This window comes from Stenella coeruleoalba (assembly GCF_951394435.1).
Source record: "Stenella coeruleoalba genome assembly, chromosome: X".
In the NCBI taxonomy this organism is placed as follows: Eukaryota; Metazoa; Chordata; class Mammalia; order Artiodactyla; family Delphinidae; genus Stenella; species Stenella coeruleoalba.
In genome coordinates this window covers 28680680-28703014 of record NC_137152.1, presented here as the reverse complement: position 1 = coordinate 28703014, position 22335 = coordinate 28680680, and the positions used below count along the sequence as shown (strand labels likewise).

At 42.2% G+C, this 22335-nt stretch overlaps 1 protein-coding gene across 1 annotated transcript in view; it reads right to left on the bottom strand.

Annotated features, from left to right (window-relative positions):
- Positions 1 to 2546: 2546 nt before the first annotated feature.
- CYBB (cytochrome b-245 beta chain) overlaps positions 2547 to 22335 on the bottom strand; it is a 34534-nt gene continuing 14745 nt past the window's right edge. The window contains exons 6-13 of the mRNA XM_079910761.1: positions 20081 to 20271; positions 16403 to 16532; positions 14192 to 14284; positions 11061 to 11314; positions 10045 to 10207; positions 8246 to 8392; positions 5856 to 5980; positions 2547 to 3916 (exon numbers count right to left, since the gene is read on the bottom strand). Of these exons, the coding sequence (XP_079766887.1) occupies positions 3790 to 3916; positions 5856 to 5980; positions 8246 to 8392; positions 10045 to 10207; positions 11061 to 11314; positions 14192 to 14284; positions 16403 to 16532; positions 20081 to 20271 (1230 nt within the window). The 3' untranslated portion in view covers positions 2547 to 3789. The remainder of the gene's footprint in view (positions 3917 to 5855; positions 5981 to 8245; positions 8393 to 10044; positions 10208 to 11060; positions 11315 to 14191; positions 14285 to 16402; positions 16533 to 20080; positions 20272 to 22335) is intronic.

The following is a 22335-nucleotide window of genomic DNA, read 5'->3' as shown; positions in this document are numbered from 1 at the left end:
TCCTAATACAATGCACTAAGGATACAATGTCACCTATACGTAGACTATATAGTAAATGCTAGTTTTGTATCAGTGTTAAATTTCTTGGATTGGTTCATTGCATTGTGGTTATATAAGTGAAAGTTGCTGTTCTTTGGAAAAACATTATTTGGTGAATCATCATGCTGTACGCTTTAAATATCTTATAATTTTATTTGTCAGCTATACCTCAATAAAGCTGAAAAAACAACAGAATAAATAAAAGTAAAAATTAGCATGAATCCAGTTAACGAATGTTTCTAAACTAAGGAACCAAGATACTTCGATGGCATAAACCAGAGGCTTATACCACCACTGTTACCCAGCTATTCTTGGTGCAGAATCTGTACCTAGCACAATAGCTTTAAAAATATCCTTGGTTACTTATACCTCGTCTAATCTGTTAGTGTGGTGTAAAGAACATGGGCTTTTTAGCTAGAAAGATATGGACTTAATTTTGACAGTCACCCAGTAGTTGTGGGATAGTTTGAGCCTATCAGTTATCCTCTCTCAGCTTCAGTATTTTTGTTTGTTTGTTTGTTTGTTTTATCAACGAAATTGGGATAAAATGACTTACAGTGTCCTGAGGGATTAGCTGAAGTGGATGTAAAATGTTTGGCATAGTAGGTGTTTATTAAACATTAGCTATTTCTATTATTGACATTTATTTCAGTTAATGACCTTTCCCCCCCCGTGGCAGCATATGCCCACACCTCTATCCCTTTCCTACATGGGGCGGGGGGTCATAACTGGTTGACTCGCTTAGAACAATGACCAGTACAGAACCATGAGCACATGATGGCAGCTAATTGCAAAGTTAGAACCGAAAAGGTGAGTGGAAATGAAAAAAAAAAGAGGTCTTACACCAGGACTTCTTTGCCTTTGAAATTCTGTCTGCAATGTCAGGTGACACTCCCTTGTCCATTCCCTTATACCAGTGCTGTGAGGGTCACCAGGACATTAGTACAGAACTCAGTACTCAGTTTTCCCTTCTCAATCCAGAAATTGTGCAGTGTTTGACATATCTACAAAAACACAGAGAATCTCAATCCCACTGGGGCAGAGAAAATCTTTGCCACCTGAATCCACCCTTGAATATGAAGATCAATAACACAGACACAGAGAGAGCTCATTCATTTTAATAATTGAGCACAGTTTTGATAGTTCTTCCCAGGGTCCCCCCACCCCCCGTAAACTATTCACACACAACATCTACAAGTATTCAAATTTCATAAATGCAGTGTTGCAAAAGCAAAAGAAATAAGAAAAGCCTTCATAGCCTTGAGATTAAAAACAATGCTTAATCGTTTTCTCACTACCTGTTACTAAATACTAAATGCTAAAAAAGCTGTGCGGGCAGCCGATGGCTGGGGAGAAGGATGGAGAAGGAAGCTCTCATAATGACAACAGCTTTTACACTCATTTTTCATCTCATAACCAGGATAACACAGGGAAGATCTCTCTATTTTGGTAACTCTGTTGGTGTCAAAAATAGAAAACCCTGGGGCTTCCCTGGTGGCGCAGTGGTTGAGAGTCCGCCTGCCGATGCAGTGGACACGGGTTCGTGCCCCGGTCTGGGAGGATCCCACATGCCGCGGAGCGGCTGGGCCCGTGAGCCATGGCCGCTGAGCCTGCGCGTCCGGAGCCTGTGCTCCGCAACGGGAGAGGCCACAGCAGTGAGAGGCCCGCGTACCGGGGAAAAAAAAAAAAAAAAGAAAACCCTGGAGAAACATTTTCAGAGCAACAAATGGAGTTGGTTTTACTTACGCCACACAGGCGAGCGAGGGCCCAGATTCTCAGACTCCTTATTAACTCTGGTTCCCCCTCTGGCTCACACTTTGGTGTAAAGAACTGAAGCTATCAACACAGAGCCTGAGTCATAGTAATAACACAATAAAAGTTTGTTGAATGAATGAACTGATACCTGGGGTGCAGTGTGAACAGGCTGGACCTAAGTTTCTCTTTGCAGAAACAGTCTTGGGACATTGTGGGGAGATGACATTCTCAAAGCAAGCCTGACTTGTCAGGACCGACCCTCAGTGCCCGGGGCATCCTGGGAACCCAAAGGAACAACTGAGTTCTTACTAGTTCAGCCCAGTCCCCTGAATATGGCCACTCAGCATCAAATTCATGGCCAGAATTTCAGATTCAATACCATATGTTATCAAAATAAAATGAATATGTGTGTAGCTCCTGCAATTACATTCAATACGTATAAGACTTTAAGAAACCTGGGGTAGAAAGTGACCCCCTTCACCTACCATTCCCTTTTGCCTTTTTTCGCTTTCTCTCACTCTCCTTCTATTCTCTTCCCCCTTCCCTCCCCTTTCCTCCTAACTCCATCTTCTGCCCTTCCCCCCCGCTCCCTTCTCTTTCTTTCTCATTATCAAAGTTGAATACTTCTAAATATCTGTGGCCCCAGAGGATATAACACATAAAGCTGTTTTTAGTTCCCAGAAGTAGGAGCAGTCCTGAGGGGGGGAAAAAACCTTTCTGGCCACATTAACAATGATTTAGAGACTCTCAAACTCACGGATATCCAGAACATTCTACTGGGTATGAATCCAATACCTACACAGTAAGCTAGGGATTTTAGTTTCTGGGATGTAAATTTCATCATGATCATGATGATAGAACAATAAATCGTTAGTTACACCAGTAAGATCTCTTTCGCATGTGTATTTAAGTAAACCAAAGTGTGGATGCTATTTAAAGCAGATGGGCGTATCAGATACATATTTGTCACAATTCTTAATTTCAGATTCACAAGTGCTGGCTGGAGGAGACTGTTTCCGGCAATAAATCAGTTTGCATTTCTTTCATAGCATAAGGAGCCGGCCAGAGTTAGGACAGGAGTTCAATTCTCTGCCTCTATCTCCCTTTCCTGCATGTTTCAAATAAAAATGTTTGGACACGACAACCTACTGGTTACTAACCTTAGCCTGTTCTTTACCTTCAAGAGAATCAGGTTCCTTTGGTCAACAAGAGTCTCAGAAGTGATTTCCTCAGATAATCCTGTTTAAAGCTTTCAATTAGTTCTACCCTGGCATTGTATGGTTTTAAAGGTCCTTTCATTCATTCATTCATTCAGCAAACTTTCATTGAGTATCCACTCTCTGCTGGGGCATACATTAATTCCAGTCAGTCTAATATTCTTTTGTAGGAGGAATCTCTGACCCAGTTAGGCTGCTGCATTGGTAAACTGGAGTGTGCTGTCACCATTAAGTGATGAATCACTCTCAACATATGTTATCTCTTATTTGGAAAATTTCCTTTGATAGGACAATAATGATAACAAAGATGACACAAAAGGGAATATGAAAAGTTACTCCCTGGTTTGCTTCTTCTTTTGGGGAGTATACAAACCTATTTCCAGGCAGCCTGGTATTGCTGAAAGATCACCAAACCTAGAGTCAGATGGTCTAGAGCCAGTCTCAGCTTTAATCTTAGGGAAGCTACTTCACCATTTTGAGCCCCCATTTTTTAATCCTGAGACCTGAGTCTGAGAATCCTTGCCCTACCTTTCTCTGGAATTACTGTGAGGAAACAAAATGAAAAAATGTGTATATAATTGCTCTGAAAACCATAAAGCCCCATACAAATGCAAATTTATGACTTAAACAATCTTTGACATTCCTTTCAGGGCAAATCATCACATTATAGTTTCTCTTTCTCTCTTTTTCTTGAAAGGAGGGAACTTATATTATCAACTGGCATTATTGGGGCATTTGGCGGTACAACCCACATTTATTTCCTCATGGAAGAGACCAGTTAGAAATTTTCCTTATTGAAAATGAAATGCACTCCCCTGGGGCCAGAGTCGGAGTTGGAGATGCACTGTTTATTGAGGGTTTCAGCCAACGCTTCCGGTCCACAGAGGAAAACTCCTATTCTGGTACTTTTGGGAAAGAAAGAAAAAATACAGTTTCAGGCTTTGGGATGGGCTCAATTACAAAGCACATGGGGGGATTTCCTATTGATTTCAGGCCTCAGAGCAGAGTCTCCTCTGCTCCTTTGTCCTTCCGCAAATGACAGAGTTCAGGTTACCATGAGGGAGCGTGGCTCGGCCCTGTTTGCGGGGCTGGGAGGGGCGGGCAGCTGGCTACTTCAAAAGGCAGCTGACTTCTCTGAAAAAATGACATGCAAGCAGGGTTTGCGGAAACTTCTACCACAGGGAAAATGAGGGTGAATTTGTGAGCCTGTGGGCTACTGCCCTTCAGGGCTCTATGTCCCCAAACACTCCAGCACCTTAAAATCAAGGACAAACCCGCTTCAGGAACACCACCTCTGCCAACAGCTTCGTGTGACTTCATCCCTCAACATTTTAGACTTTAAAGCCTTGCTCCTCTAGCTCTGGTTCCGGACCAGTAGCCTCGGTGTCAGCTTTTTAAGAACGCAGATTCTTAAAGTAGGTCAACTGTGTTTTTAAATTGTTATAACTTCACACCTTTTTGAAATCTGCCCTACAAAATTGGTTTGGCTTAAATGTCAAAGCCGTGACAATTTGTTCTTTGATGTGATTGTATTTCCAATTTCTTGTTCACGTAAGATTTCAGTAAAACTCAAAAATCTATTCAAAACCAAGAATGTAGTTTCTTTGGCCCTACCCCACATGTACTAAATCAGCGTTTCAAAAAGCTTCCCCAAGTGATTTATATGTTCATCAACGTGTAAGAAGCAATGGCGTAAAGAGTGTATTTATGGTGATTGCTTGAGTTTGTCATGTGTTCTAGATTTTAGAAATGCAGTTTTCAGACTTCTAGCCCGCCACGATACACAGGAGAGCATGAAGAGTGGAAATGGAGCCTGAAGCCAAGAGACAGGTAAGTAGCACTTCTCCTCTTGAGCTTCATTGGAAGTCTTAGTAAACTAAGGCAAATAAAGGTTGCCTGGAGATGTTCTGAGAAATGTTTGCGACTTCAAAGAAGAAAAGGGAGCATCTGAAAATCTAGAGAACGTAAGAGGATAAGCTTGCGAGACAAGCAAGAACTGTAGTGCTTGCTTCCTTTGCATCCTGTCTCTTTCTTAAGCTACTTTCCTTTACCAATCAATCTATTCGAGAAACCAACCAAGCCTCGTTCACTCTAAAGTGTAAATGACTGATAAAGAGTTTCAAGAACAGTCAGTACAGTAGGCAGGAAAAACTTAGAAATACCAAGGAATAGTAGCACAATGAAAACTGACCTAAAACAGTTTCTCAACCTCAGCACTACTCACATTTTAGGTCAGGGAATCCTTTGTTGTGGGGAGCTGTCTTTTATATTATAGAACATTTAGTTTCATGATGACCAAAGCTTTAGTGAGGGCAGGAAGGACCTGGAATATCTGTCAACTTATGATCTTGGACCCAAAAACTATAAATGAAAGTGGGGACAGTGTCTCCTTAGTAATAAATATAAATCATAGAGAATTAATAGAAGTAGATACACGACTGAAATTTAGGAGGTGAAAGAAAAGAACTGAGTTATGGGCCTATGTGAGGGGAACAGGGTTCAGAAAGTCTGAGGTGGGGCCTGGGAATCTTTGTTTGGTGTGATTTAAAGACTTCCTCTTAAAGTCAGAGATATCTAGAACCTTTTATGGGTGTGAATGTGGTAACCTAGGTATTTTAGTTTCCGCAATACATAAATCTAGCCATGTTTGGAAGCTGTTGCTTTCTGTAGACCATGAGCCTCAAGAACACCTTGGCAAGAGGGAAGAGATATGGGAACACATGTATATGTATAACTGACTCACTTTGTTATACAGCAGAAACTAACACACCATTGTAAAGCAATTATACTCCAATAAAGATGGTAAAAAAAAAAAAAGAACACCTTGGCGGGGGAATTCCTTACCTGGGGTGTTGACTCCCAATGGTCTTGAACTCATTATCCCAGTTGGGCCGTCCATACAAGGTCTTTTGTTTCAGGCCTGTGATCACATCTTTCTCCTCGTCATGGTGCACAGCAAAGTGATTGGCCTGCAGGAAAGGACATGAATTCAGACAAAAGAGGCATGCTGTATAAACACACACAGATATACTTACATATCTCACAAACCAAGCTCTAATTACCGTTCTAACTGTATGTATTTGGGCCAAGGCACCATGCTGGAAGCTAGAAGGTCAACACTGAAGAAACCAGTTCTCAAGTAATTTACAGTCTAGAGAGGGAGACCATAGAGGAGGCACAAACATCTCCATGAGGACAAAGAAGGGAGCACGGGTGGGAGGATATGGGAAGGTTTCAGGGTGGCCACATTTGCGCCAGACTTTGAAGTGTGGGTAGGATTTAAATTCTCTATCTCACTGTTTTTCTCTCTGCAGTACGTCTGACAGTCTCTTCTCACCCTAATATACTCCCGCTCCTTTGGGAGAATCACTAAGAATTAAGACAACCATAGACTAAAATGTATTCATATTTTGGTAATGTAATGAGACATCAAACCAAGCCTAAAGCTACTCTGTGTGTGTGTGTGTGTGTGTGTGTGTGTGTGTGTGCGTGCAGTCATGTGTTGTTTCCTGTGACCATTCTAGGGGGCCTCAGTTTGAACAACAGGTATTTTTTAAAAATAAAAATGGTTAATTACATTTATTTAACAATCAAATCAGATTTTAAATTCACTGGACAGGGAATGGATGATGGGGATGGAAGAGGTTAAGAAGGGTAGTTACCCCGGTTTGATAATCCTGTAGGGACAAAGTTTTGCAAAGCAAAATAACTATTTTTCAATGCAAAGAGATTTCCCACTTAAAAAACTGTGCCTGGCTTATGAAAAAAACAAAACTGCAAAGCAATTTATATATTATACATTTTTTCCCCTGGGTTTCATTTTTATCAAATTTTGTTGTTGTTGTTTCATTTTTAAATTGCAGAAGTGGCATCTTAAAAGCACTTTTTCTGGAGCAGCAATTTTCATGGTCATGTGTCCCTGGACCTACGTTTGCAACAAGCCTTTCCTAAGACTTGGAGAACCTATGATAAGCGATATGCCAAAACCTAAATGAGAAGAAGTCGGTTTTCGCAGGGACCAGGTGCCTGTGAAAACTGTCTTAGCTGAGGACCCATTGTGTGGGGATGGCCATCTGAGGCAGTGGCCAGGAGTGGGCAGAGACCCTTGCCTTACCCCCTCACTCAGGGGGACAGTCATGCTGCTTCCAGGCCAAGTCATTAATGTTTGCTTATTTAGAAAGATGTTACCCCCTAGGAATCATTAATTTGTTTCTGAGTTTCTCAGTCTCATCACTTTGGACATTTGGGGCCAGATAATTCTTTGTTGTGGGGGGCTGTCTTGTGAATTGTGACTATCTTATCAATAATTGTAATTAACTGTAATTGTCTTCTCAATCGAAAATTCACATTTCCATTGCTAAATGTCTCAGGAGGGAGAAAGCATATATACATATATACATATACACATACTACACACACATATATACATATACACATACACACACACCCATATATATATATACATATATATCACCTTCATTAGATATATATTGATTTATTTACAAATGATAATCATGAACTACTGGGAGTACTAAGAGTGCAGGTTCTGGAGCATTTATTACTTGGATGCCCTTGGACAAATGACCTAACCTGTTCTGGGCCTTGGCTTCCCCATCTGTAAAATCTGGAAAAGAATAATAGCTACTTCATAAGGTTGTTGTGAGGATTTAATTAGACAATCTATGTAAACACTAAGAACAATACTTGGCACAAGCATATGCTTAATAACTATTGCCAGTTATTATGACTCCTTATTAAATGTATTATGTATAGTATAAAACATGCATAAACATAAATTAAAGGAATATATACACATATATATGCATGTGTATACATATATATGTATATGCATGTGTATATATAAATACAGACATAGAGAGAGAGAGAACGAGAGAGAGCTGATCTTTTCTCTATTTTCTTCCCATAACCCCGTAGATCATCTTGTCCACCTGGTTCGATACCCCTGGTGGAGGCATTGCTCTAACAAGGTCAAAGTCATGGCTTTGATTCCCTTGTAGGCTCCCTAGCTTTGACCCGTCCCACAGATACCAACTTTGAATCTAATATCAACCGTCTGAACAAATGGGGATACTGAGTCAGAGTGAATGTGCTGGATCACCCGAACCCATCGACTGTTCTTAAAAACAGTACACAAGACATTCCAATAACCAAGGGGAAGTCGGTAAGCCCTGGGCACTGTGGGAGGGACCTGAGATTGGGGATCTTTTCCTCACCTGAGACTCATCCCAGCCGGTGAGGTAGATGTTGTAGCTGAGGAAGCCGGCGTTGTCCTTCTCCTGCATCTGGGTCTCCAGCAGCTGCAGCAGGTCTGCAAACCACTCAAAGGCATGTGTGTCCCGGCACAGCCAGTAGAAGTAGATCTGAGAGGGGGACAGACCGTGAAGCAGATTATGTTTCTTTTTTTATTTGTATCTTTTTTTGAAAGATAGTTGATGTATAATATCATATAAGTTACAGGTGTATAATAGAGTGATTCACAATTTGAAAGGTTATGCTCCATTTATAGTTATTATAAAATATTGGCTATATTCCCCATGTTGTACATTATGTCCTCGTAGCTTATTTATTTTACACATGGTCGTTTGCACCTCTTAATCCCCTACCCCTGTCTTGCCCCTCCCCACTTCCCTCTCCTCACTGGTAACCACTAGTTCTTTCTCTGTATCTGTGAGTCAAGCAGATTATATTTAAATAGGGACCTATCAGCATTGAAATATGGATTTCTACCCTCCCCACCCCCACTTTTCCCTGCTGCTCAGAATGCCTGGAAACATGGGTTTTCAGAAAGCTCTAGATATCTGACAAACTAGCTCACATGAACCTGCTCTGGCTTTCACACGGCAGGGCAGAAAATAAATAGCTTGTTCTCAGAAATCTGTAGCTTAAGAAGAAAACATTGGCCCACAACTTTCCCCCGGGTCTGCTCTTGCCCTCCCAGGATCCCCGGCTTCCCTTGACCCTCCTCTCAGAAAGACCAATAGGATCTAGACGAGCCATGGCTGCCACCGCACTACGTCCCTACCCGCTACTGGCAGACTTCCCTGAGTTCGTAGGGGAAAAAGTAGTCCTACCCACACCTCCTCCACATCGAAAAGAGGGGAAGGGGAGAATGAAAAGTCAAGGTAAGCTCAACGTGCCTGTTAGAGGTTATCTCTACAGCTATTAGAATGACTCAAGCTTTATTAAAGATGTCCTTTATTGGGCAATGAAACCAAACTTACATGTAACCAAAACATCCCCCAGGACTTTATTCTGAGGAGACAGCCATAAGAAAGGAAAAAAGTAAAAGTGTCATGAAAGGACATGTCTCCTGCCCTCCCCCTGCAAATAAATGTGCTGGGGGCTGGAAATGGAATCCATGTCAATATCTAATGTAAGATGATAGAAAAATTATTCTATCCTCTCAATGGAACATGAAAGAATCATCAAAAATGATTATCAGCAAGCTTGTGACAACACTGAAAAGTACTATATGTTTTAAAAAGAGCAGGACATGAAATTGTACATACTCAATATATACAGCTTTCTAAAAATATGTAAACATGTTGGAAGAGAATTTACAAAAAGTGTAACTATTGGATTGGGGTTGTGGACACTTTCTATTCCCAACTCTCTTCTGACTTTCCAGTAATGCTACACAAATACAGTATATTTGTACTTTCAATAATAGGCTTGCTTATAGAGAACCACATTTATTTATTTGTTTGTTTGTTTATTTTTTTGGCTGTGCCACGCATGGCTTGCGGGATCTTAGTTCCCGGACCAGGGATCAAACCGGCACCCTTGGCAGTGAAAGCGCTGAGTCCTAACCACTGAACCGCCAGGGAATCCCCAGAAGCACCTTTGACTTATCAAACAGCCCTTTTGTGCAAAGCCTGCCTCTCTGAAACTACCTAGAACTTGTCTCCACTTCCGCCAGTCTCTGCCAGCCTCTGCCCTGAAGGCTCTTTGAGGCTTCACTTGGCAGACTGTGGTGAATGCTCCAAGCCCTCTGAAAAAGAAAAGAACCTACCTTCTTCAGCCTCAGATTGGGGGCTTTATTGCAATACTTGTACCAGATCGACTTGAGAATGGATGCAAAGGGCGTGACCCCGATCCCTGCTCCCACCAACATCACCACCTCATAACTGAACACATCTTCACTGGCAGTGCCGAAGGGCCCGTCAACAGCTATCCTGGAGGGAAGCATGGGGGAGATAGTTACACAGACACCTTGCTCTTCAGAGGAGGATGGGGCACACATTATCACTGCAGGTGTGCGACACGTCACTTCAAACTGGGACAATGTATTGATGTGACACTTTGTTCTGTGAGATAGCTTTCAAGTAACCAACTCGGTGTGAACATCGGGGTTGGAAGTAAGAAGAGGAATTTTTAGCTAACTGAAAACATTTGGTAACTCTCAGGGGTATTTTTTTCATGTCCCCAACCCCGTTCACTCACTACGCACGCGCGCGCGCACACACACACACACACACACACACACACACACACACACAAATGTCTGTGTCTCTTGCCAGGTGAGCCCACACTTGAAATTCCTGCTTACACTGTACATTAAAGTGAGAATTTTCCATGTCATGATATCTTATAAATTTAATATCTCTACTTTTTGTTGGTCTATTCATTGAGTTATTTGACATACTTTTCTTCAGCATCTACTAAGTGCCTGACACCATGTTAGGCGTGTGGGAAGAAAGAGGCCAAGTGAGTAACATCTGGCATTTACCCTCAAATAACGTACACCAATGAAATTTTAAGTATAGCTTTGATTGCAAGTTAATATACCTTGGTCTTGACCCTTACAAATTTATAGGCACTGGGGAATATCCATGATTAATATTTGATTCAAACATTTTATATTTCATATAAGATTTATACATATATGCATAAGCACAGCACACGTATAAAACGGGGAACACCGAGATAGCTCCCTATAGAATCCGTATGTTTCGTCAGACTCAGGAGCTAGTAGAGTGACATTTTTTCTGAACTGATGCACCTTTGTAATAGGCGCTTTGTACTCACTTCGGTAGTTTCCAGGCATCTTGAAACTCCTGCTTATCACAGCCACAAGCTTTGAACAGTCCCTCCGTCCAGTCCCCCACGATGCGGATATGGATGCTAAAGAAGTCTTCCTCGGGGGCAGAGGTCAGGGTGAAAGGGTGCCACTCCAGCCTGGACACCACAGGGCACTTGACGAAAATGTATTGGCCCACCTCCATCTTGAATCCTTTTTTCTTCATCTGTAGCTCGATGGTTTTGAAAGGGTGAGTGACCACCTATGGAACAAAATGTGTCTCTGGAAATGAACCTTTCCCCCAGTACTTGCCTTTTCAGTATCCGTATGGATAAAAGGCTGAGCTAAGATGCCCCACACAGGTCCCTTCTTCAGGGCCAACACAGCAGTTCTTCCAGCAAACCTGCCTCTCACTGGCAACTGCCCTCGGCTGTCGCCCATGGCCAACAGTGAGCTGGGGCAGGGATCCAAAGGCCTGGCCCTTGTCCTCACTTTGGGACAACTCCCAGGGGCCATCGCAGCTGCAGCACTTCCTGTAGGATCAGCTGAGGCTGCAGTTGCAACCACTTCGGGCCAGCAATTTCCTTCCCCCAATCCTGCCTTTCTTTTCTTTTACAGGTTCATCTCCTGAGAACATGCCCCGATAAGACTTCTGCATGCAGTTCTCTGTCTCAGAATCTTTGCCGGGGAATCCAACCTAAGACACCAGCTTAATGTGATTTTCTTTTTCTCTAAGAAGACAAGGCAGTTGCTAGAAACAGGAAGAAGAGATGGTTTCCTGCTCAGCCTTCCTATCTCCCCAAGGGATGATCAAGAGCCTTAGCAGCCGGACAGAAGCAGAAGGAGACCCCATTGGCTAATAATATAGCAACATCGCCCAAACCAAGCCTAAGGTGCTGGTCTGTCTTTGTCCCAAGTCCCACCTTGAACCTGCCTGACTCCATGCATTGTTTTTACATTTCTCCCTACCTGGGGAATATACCATCCATCTCTCCCAAAGCCAGGCCCCACCCGCCTGTTGCCATCCTCCTTCTCCGTGTACCTGAATGTTCATAACAGCTTTGTTTACAATAGCCAAAAAATTGGAAGCACTCCAAATGTCCATCAACTGGTAAGTTGGTAAATAACAAAATGATTTCATTGTAATATACAAAGTAATATGTTTCTTTGATGATTCCTGAGATCCTAGAGGGACTTTATATGTGCAACTGAAAACAAACCAAGGGACATCAAAGGAAAGAAAAATCAATAGAAACAAAATAGCAGATTCCTAATGTTGACTGATATACACGAGCTTTTCTTTTCACCCGTGAGGAGTAGGACAATAGGAAATCCTTTTAAGAAAAATTGCCAAGCATTTCCAAAACTTGTGATTCAAATTTAAGTTATATGACAAGGCTGTAACCAACTTCCCTTCATCACTGAAATAAGGAGGTGTAGAGCTTCATTTTGAAACAGAAAATAAAAATGGATGAAAATGAGTTTGAAAATTATGTTGCTCATGTTGCAATTTTGTGTGGTGAGAATGAGTTCCACCATATTGCAATTTTGCTACCACAGGGAACATCGGGATAGAAGGGAATAAAATGCACTAGTGGACAGCGTTGTCACCAGAATACTTTTGGATAGTACCTTGTTTCTTATGTGTGTTTACATGAGAAGAAAATGAATACTTATTTTCTTCACAGGCAAACAAGTTTGCCTTAGAAATAGGCTTAGAGGAAATACTTGTCTGGTTAGTTCATTCTAGTCTAGTACGGGAAATTTTGTGGTGGTTCTTTTTGCTGATCTGTGGGCTTTTTCTCATAGTACAATATAAATATCATAAAAGGAGAACTGTTGTGGCTTCCTATATTTCAAGGTTCCCAATGTCAGCTGGACTAACTTTACTATGACCTTCCATAGATGCCAAGAAAGAAGAGCTAGGGTGGTGGAGTGGAAGATTTTTTGTGTTTTGCAAAAGCAACCCATGGTAAGCTTTTGGTAAATACTTTCTGAACTGAACTGAATTAAATTTTATTTGATAAAAATAGTCCTGTCTGATGATTCCTGAAACTATAATAAGGCAATTCCGTTTCTATTTATTTAGTTGGGTATTTATTTATTTAATGATAAGAATCAGCATAGACGTGTGGGGAAAAACCACTATATACTTGAAGTTAGCGGCTTCAATTCTCAATGCAGTTTAGTTATTAGCTCATTTGAGACTTTGAGTGCATTAACTCTGATACTCTGTGACTGTATACAAAGCACAGAGACCCGCCCTTGGTTCCCTGGTTCTTTTGGCATCTGAATATTTTAAGGCTCAGTGCATGACCTTTTGAACTCACCTCTTTTGCTTCTTTACTCTTTTTTTTTTTTTTTTTTTGGCGGTACGCGGGCCTCTCACTGTTGCGGCCTCTCCCGTTGAGGAGCACAGGCTCTGGACGCGCAGGCTCAGCGGCCACGGCTCACGGGCCCAGCCGCTCCGCGGCGTGTGGGATCCTCCCGGACCGGGGCACGAACCCGCGTCCCCTGCATCGTCAGGCGGACCCTCAACCACTGTGCCACCAGGGAAGCCCTGCTTCTTTACTCTTAACTAATCACATCATCTCTCTATGCTCCTCCCCTCTACATACACATACACACACACACACACACACACACACACACACACACACACACACAGGGATTCATTTACACAAAACATTTGGGTTCACTTTTCAACAGAAAATGTTAACTTCTAGTCTCCCCAATTAAAAGGCCCAATCGGCTTCCCTGGTGGCGCAGTGGTTGAGAGTCCTCCTGCTGATGCAGGGGACACGGGTTCGTGCCCCAGTCCGGGAGGATCCCACATGCCACGGAGTGGCTGGGCCCGTGGGCCATGGCCGCTGGGCCTGCGCATCCGGAGCCTGTGCTCCGCAACGGGAGAGGCCGCGACAGTGAGAGGCCCACGTACCGCAAAAAAAAAAAAAAAAAAGGCCCAATCATTTGATTATCAAGCTAGGTACATTGAAACAAACTGTAGGTCATCTCTCTGCCCTAAGTTTAATCAAAATAAACTGAGTAAAAGTGAGATCTGACAATGATATAGAGAACTTGGATAGACTTGTCCATGATATAGTTAGATAGTATTAGTAATTCCTAACCCAGCCAATACCTTGGTGATGACCACCTTCTGTTGAGATCGCCAAAACCGTACCAGCCTCTCACAGAGATACAGGAACATGGGACCCACTATCCATTTCCAAGTCTGTAATCAGAGCAAACAATGAAAAAAGGATGTGTTAAGGGGCGGTAGTTGATAAAAGATTCATGGGGACAAAACATTTTAGAAGTTCACCTTTTTTGGTTTGTTTAAATATTCCATGATAGACTAGTAAATTTCTTCTAAAATACCTAAAGTTAAAATAAATTTTTGAGCCAGTAAAAATGAACATTCTCCTTGCCCACATTGGGGAACTATATCTACAGTATGGAACTTTCCCAAGAGGAACTGCCCACAAGAATGGGATTTCCTCCTATTGTCGCAATAGGAGTTGCAATAACCCTACAGCAGAGTAAGGTTGGTTTCAGAATTAACATTTCTCTAAAGGATAGCATTTCAACAACATCATATTTTTAATGCAACGTTGCAATTACTTTCTCTTGGTCACGTAGCCAAAGCTTCATTCTTTGCAACATGAGAAATTCCACACTAGAATTTAGCTCTTCCTCCAATATCCTGGCAACTTCTAGGAGCTATGCAATGTACTTTCTCTAGGGTGCTCTCTTGTCAGAATCTGCAGTGTTTCAGAACACTGGAATTACCCCGTGGCACTACTGGCTATACAAAAACATTTAGGCCAAACAGATCCATCCTGGGATTCAGTCAGTTAGGTTCCTAGATGAGTATCTGAAGTAGCAAAGAATTTTAGAAGTCGATATCATCTAAAATACAACATTCCAGAAGGGATTCCAAGAGGGAAAAAAAATCCCAGAGTGCTTCCCATAGTCTCGCCTATGATCTTTCTATGAAAAATTTTAAGAAAGTTATTGTTGGAAGTTGAGAGCACCCAAATGTCCCTATCTCCAGCCTAAGTTGAAGAATATCTGCCCGGAAGTCATAAATGCTCTGCTACTGGCCTTCATTTTCATGGGACAGTTTTTTCAAACGGTCTAGCATCATCCATCTATGTCCTGGCTGCCACCTGGGGCCCCATTGAATGGAGCCAGGTCTTGGACATCACTTCTAATCTCCCCAGAAACCCAGGAGCTCCTATGAGGTAGATGCCTGTGAAGGTAGCAGCGCTCTGACTTAGCTGTCTTCAAGGAAATGTGCCTTCCCCAGCTCATAAGAGGACCTGCAATAGAGTTCCCTTTTAATCCTTTCTATTGATGTCTGCATGTAGTGGGGGTAGTTCACTGATGTGTCTGCTTGCTTTCATTAATGAGCAAGGATGCTGAAAGATGTTGAGTCTGCAGACAGCATGCTGTTTCTAGAGGAAGAGTACTCCTATATTATGAGAGTCAGAAAAAAGGAAGGAGAAAATGGGATGGGAAATTTGCCTTTATATTATACTGTGCTTAAGGACAAAATAATCATCCTGTTCAGAAGCCCTGTACAAAAGTTGATTTTTGCTTAGTTTTATACCAATGGCTAGCATAATAACCAATAAAGTATATTGCTTGCCAATGGGGGAAAAGGTATGAAGATCACATCGTCCACTGCTCACTCATGGAACGGAGCTATTGAGAATAAACAAAACGGAGTTCTTCAGAGCTCCCAACAAAAGGTAAATATTTCAGCATCTTTTCCCTTGGTCATCCTTGCCACACTCCTGCTCTACCATGAAGTGCCGATGGCATGACCCTGGCTCTGCAGCCTCCTTTATGCCTCATAGACGGGACCTCCTGATACCTAATGGCAGCCCTATGTGCCACCTCACAAATTTCCTTCCCAGCTCTGAAAGCTGTATAGAAAGTCCTACTTCCTGGAATCTGAAGAGGCTCCTGCCTCCTTATAAATCGTAATCTGAGCTTTCCAACTCGGCTCAGGATGGAATCCCTCTGAAAGTCATTAACTGGTATTATTGTGGCCATCACAACCAGAAGAGAAGAGGTAGAACTTCTTGAACCCAAAAGCACTTTAAAAAACAATACTTTTCCAAGTTTTATATCAGGATGTTCATAACAGACTAATGTAAAGCTTACTTTTCAAGAACTAATTCTAGACAATAAGCATAGCAGAAAAACACTGGATACTTATAACATCCTAGCAGTTCCGTGACATTCATAACGGACAACTCTATGACATTTGTATCTCTTTCTTAGACACAGTTTGAAGATTGTTGGTAATGAAACTATAATAGCTACAATGAATTGTACATACCATAGGAGGGTTCCCAGAGAACTCTGGGATTGGGCAGTCCTTTATTTTTCCCCATTGTGAGATGTTTTGATAACATTCTCTTGGCTTGTGTTTCAACAAACTCTCTGCGGTCTGCCCACGTACAATTCGCCTGAGGAGGAAATGTAAGTCCAGCCCATTTAGAAACAAGAGATTAAATTCTTAGTTTTCTGAGATTCTGACATATTTTTATTAGTATTCTCATATGGTTCCTATACTTTTCACTTAAAAGTAATACTTCTTGCCCCCTCCAAATAGATTAGAGGAAGGGAAAGAAAATTCATGATCTTTAGCAATAGAAAAAAAAAAAAAATGGGGACTTCCCTGGCGATCCAGTGGTTAAGATTCCACGCTTCCACTGCAGGGGTTGTGGGTTCGATCCCTGGTCGGGGAACTGAGATCCCACATCCCACATGCCCTGCAATGTAGCCAAAAAAAAAAAGAAAAAGAAAAAAAATATGTACAGTGGCACAAAGGATATTTATATGTAACATTATAGAGGGTAAGTTTTGGATCATCAGTACATGTTTTCTGAAAGGCAACATTTGTGCTTCTGTTTCAAGTATTATTCTCATTTATAAACAAACAAATAAAAAGAGAAAAACTGCAAATCCAACAGAGCAACCGCTGGCCCATACAGTACCATTGTGCAAATTAGAACAAGATGCCCCCTCTTTGAGGACAGCTCTAGAGGCAAGAGCTTGGCCAGCAGAGCATGGGCTAATTTCTTTCCCCTTGGCCAGGCACCCTTATGTAGTTGACAACCCATACAACCATATACAGTAGCCCTGAGGCTTAGTACAAATCTTTTATTTGTTGTTTCAAAATTGTCTAAATTCAACCAAAACGTTGAAATCCACTCAAGACGACTTAATTTTGTAGAGATTATGCCATTCTCACAGACATCAATGCTGCTGGTGTGTCCCTTGAAGTGCTCGGAGCCCATTCACTTCAATTCAATAAATATTAATTGAGCAACTACTAAAACATAAGACAATGCAGGTTGAGTGGGAACAGAGGGAGGGAGGCACAAAGTTAAGTCATGTCCCTGACCTGAAGGAACATAAATGACAAGGTCTTCAGAATATATAATAAGAAGAGACACAGAAGGCCCTTTGCTTGGGGGACCTAAAAGTTTGTTTGGGGGACCTAAAATTTATTATGCCAGTTGGTATATTCAGAGGATGTTTTAATTCAAGGTCATTAACCATCGCTTTCTATCCCTAGGTCTTGGGGAAGAGAATTACCATGTATTGAGCATCTATCACATGCCAAGCCTGGGAAAGCCACTGTACACAAATTATTTCAGGTAATTCTCATAACAGGCCTGAAATGTAAGTATTAGTACTCTCATTTTATGTATGAGGACACCAAGGCTTAGAGAGACCAGGTAACTAGAAGCAGAATGATTTGGTGAAAGCAATTCTGGACCCAAGCCAGACAGCCTTGGTTTCACATCCCGCGTCCACCCCTTGCTAATTTGGTGGCCTTAGGCAAGTTATTTAACTTCTTTTGAGCCTCAGTTTCTTCAGCTATAAGATAGGTATAAGTGCCTCATTAAAAGTTCGTTTCAGTAATCAACTGGCATGATGCATATAAAACGCCAGACACAAAGTCAGCGTCCAACAAATGATAACTATTAAAGTTCTTAATGTTCAAGTTTACTTGGGGAGTAAGTGATAGAAAAAAAATCGGATTTTCTCCTTCTCTTCTCAATGCCAGGACCGGAAGTCAGTTTTAATCCCAGTTCAGCTGCTACCTAGCCAGGAGACCGAGCAACCAGCCCACCAGCATAAGTAGCAGATTCTCCTCAGATGGAGAACGGGGTACATATGTCTCCTCTGCCGGCTCCAGAGGAAAATACATATCTATGAAACTATACAAACGTAAAGTGGTGGAATTACTAAGCTAGAGAGGGGAAGAAATTCAGTTTTGTTTTTTTTTCTCTAGGATTTTCTGAAACAGCTGGATGATGACCGAGTCCCATTTAAAGATACTCAAATGCTTTTAGGAGAGTTAAGAGAGTCTTTGTCTACACAGATTTTTCAGTGCTTAGAAAGACATGACCAGGCGTCAGGGTCAGCAAGTTGATCAAGAATGCACTTGAGGACAGGGAACAATATTCAGTATCCTGTACTAACCTACAATGGAAAAGAATATGAAAAAGAATGGATATGTATAACTGAGTCACTTTGCTGTACACCTGAAACTAACATAACATTGTACATCAACTATACTTCAATAAAATAAATTTAAAAAAAGAATGCACATGAGGGGTTGCCACAGGCTGCTTCTCTCCACTCTTCCCCTTTTTAGGTCTCAGCCACTTCTAGGCTGACTTGACTCAGACCAGAGTCATTGAGCCTTGACACCTACTTCCTCCACCCTTAGTTATCTGGAGCCCCATACCCACCGGGGAACTTCCCAGGTCTGCTTTTTGCGTGCAGGTGGGAGAATCAGCTAGTGTGAAAGAGTAGAAAAAGGAAGCCTGGTATGAAAGAAGGGTCCCAATAAGGCAAACTCTCCCAGCCACACATCCAGGCACCGTGTGTCTCTATGAGAGCATTCATCATGGCCTGCCTTAGCCCATTCGGTCTCCAACCCCAGCTATGCCACGGATAAACTGGTAGTGGCTTGGCTACACACTTTACCTTTTTTGGTCTGTTTCCTTGTCTACAATTTCCCCTGGAAATGGGGATAGTAAGGGCATCTCTACCTTTTGGAGATTAAAAGAAACATTTCATGTCTGTAACAAATGCTCAGTAGAAGCTAGCTTTCCCCCTTATTATGTTAGGATGCTTGAAGGCAATAACCATGTATTTCTCCTTCTAGTATTCCCCACAGTGCCTGAGATAGGTCCTCATACACAGTAGGCAATCAGTGAATGATTGGCTTGAATCAAAACTCATTGAACGGGGACTTCCCTGGAGGCTCAGTGGATAAGAATCTGCCTGCCAATTCAGGGGACACGGGTTCGAGCCCTGGTCCAGGAAGATCCCACATGCCGTGGAGCAACTAAGTCCGTGTACCACAACTACTGAGCTTGCGCTCTAGAGCCCGTGAGCCACAACTACTGAAGCCCTGAGCCCTACAGCCCGTGCTCCACAACGAGAGAAGCCACCGACTGCAATGAGAAGCCCGCACACTGCAAGGAAGAGTCGCTCCCGATCGCCACAACTAGAGAAAGCCCACGTGCAGCAACGAAGACCCAACATAGCCAAAAATAAATAAAATTAAACAAACAAAAAAACTCATTGAACGACAGCAAACCCTTTCACCTGATTAATCATTAACCTCTCTGGTTTGGGAGCTAGTCTAATTTTCTAGGGATTAAGCCACAGGAAACATCATTGGAGACATCCAAGACCCTGCCAGCACTCTCAGCGTGCTTTCTATACGCTTGCAAAGATATTCAAAACTTTGGTGTATTTTTCCAGCTTGCTATAAATAACCGCACTATGAATAGTTATGAGTCGGGTACCAGAAACTAAAGTGGTGCTGAGTGGTTTCTATCAAAGTGACTTCTGTTTTCCCCTCATATTTCCTCAGCAGACAGGCTAAGGTCACACAAAGACAGGGAGGTCACTGTGTCTCTAACAGAGCATCACATCTGGAAACTGAGGGACATAAAATTCTTGGTCTTGGAGTTTAAATACTCACTCAGCTCCATGGATGGCGAGACCAATGAAGAAGATCACAAAGAGATGGTGTGTGTACCAAAACACTTCAAAGTAAGACCTCCTGATGGTTTTGGTGGAGGAGGTGATAATTAATATGAGGCAGAGTGTGATGACAACTCCAGTGATGCCTGCCAACCGAGTCACAGCCACGTACAGGCCTCCTTCAGGATTCTGTAAAACACACACACACACATTATTTGTAGGCTCTCAAAAGCAGGGCTACCTATTTATAAAGTGTCCAGTGAATAAGGCAATAGGCATTTTCATCCCCCCTTTAGATTATCCTAACCATCCCCCCAACAGAGTGGTATAGAATTGGAATAGATATTTCCAAATTTAAAAAAGTCTTACATCTTCTTTACCCATTCATCCGATGATGGACACTTAGGTTGTTTCCATCTCCGTATATACAATGGAATATTACTCAGCCATAAAAAGAAACGAAACTGAGCTATTTGTAATGAGGTGGATAGACCTAGAGTCTGTCATACAGAGTGAAGTAAGTCAGAAAGAGAAAGACACATACCGTATGCTAACACATATATATGGAATCTAAGAAAAAAAATAATGTCATGAAGAGCCTAGGGGTAAGACAGGAATAAAGACACAAACCTACTAGAAAATGGACTTGAGGATATGGGGAGGGGGAAGGGTAAGCTGTGACAAAGCGAGAGAGAGGCATGGACATATATACACTACCAAACGTAAAACAGATAGCTAGTGGGAAGCAGCCGCATAGCACAGGGAGATCAGCTCGGTGCTTTGTGACCACCTGGACGGGTGGGATAGGGAGGGTGGGAGGGAGACGCAAAAGGGAGGAGATATGGGGATATATGTATATGTATAGCTGATTCACTTTGTTATAAAGCAGAAACTAACACACCACTGCAAAGCAATTATACTCCAATAAAGATGTTAAAAAAAAAAAGTCTTACATGGTTGAGGTATCATAGGAAATATCAGTTGATACACAGAAAGAGTTCTAAGGGAGTATCAAATAAAGTATCAACTATATGTCCTAAAAGGCTCTGAAGCTCTTTCTCCCTTTGATTTGAAAAGTGTCATAGTGCTTAGCTTGTAAATGTATTCTGTGCATGCCTAACATCTTAGGCTGCGTTCCTCCAAAGCAGATCCTGAGATGAGGATTTAGAAAGAATGTGCTCCAGAAGAAGCTGGTAAGGGGATGGTTCATAGGATAGGAAAGAGGAACAAGTCAGGTAAGAGGACGATCTCGGGCCAAATCTTCAGCCTGATGCTGCAGGGGAACTGTGGAGGGTAAATTACACCTTAGAGCTTATCCTGACTCAAGGCAAGGAAGCTGGGTTTTCATGGCCTGCACCCATCAGTTATTGGTTAAGAGCTGCTCAGCGAGATAGCTATCCAGGCCCTTTCAGATATGGGCAAAGGGACTTTGGGCAAAGGGACTCCAGTAGCCCCAGGGCAGTCCTTTGAGGAGCAAAAGCAAATAGAGGAAATTGAAAGTGAAAGCACACAGAAGGGTAGGGGAGCGCAGACACAGTGAAAGTGATCTGAAGAGATCTGGGCACAGCACTGCAGTGTCAGCTCACTCGATATGTTCACACTGCCACCCTTACGTATCATTGTACAATGAACAAGTAAAAGAAAAATTATCCAAGACATTATAGAAAAATAATTTCTATTTTATTTGATGTGGTTTAATTCTGTCCCTAGATAGACCAGGCACACTTTTTTATATCAGCCTGAGGATAATTATTTCTACAAAATCATGGAACTTTTCTTGTAATCTATTCTAAACAGACAAGGAAACATGTTTGGAATTCGGTGTATAGTGAGTGATGTGATTCGGCTATCCTCCCAAACCACTGGGCACATGAAGATGACTTAGAGCTTCTCCCTCTGAGTGTAGAAAGCCTCAGCAGCTGCTGGAAGGGAAAAAGTCCTTGCCTGACGATTCCCCAGATGGCTGCCCCTGGAGCAATTAGCAGACACAGGCCACCCCTCAGATGTTGTAGGCAAGAAAGAGGAAATGCATTGCTGACAGATGTCAGCTGGTGGCTGACCTGGTATTAACACCTCAGCCAGAGGGTTCCCTATTTCACATAAACAAGTTCATAGAACACCAACATCAGACAAGGTCATTCTGTCACTGTGATGGACTGACACAAAAACGAGACCACTCTGAAATCTTATCTGAGCCAAGACAAAAACATGGGTGACTGCTGCTTCTTGACCTATTACAGATTTAACCCCATT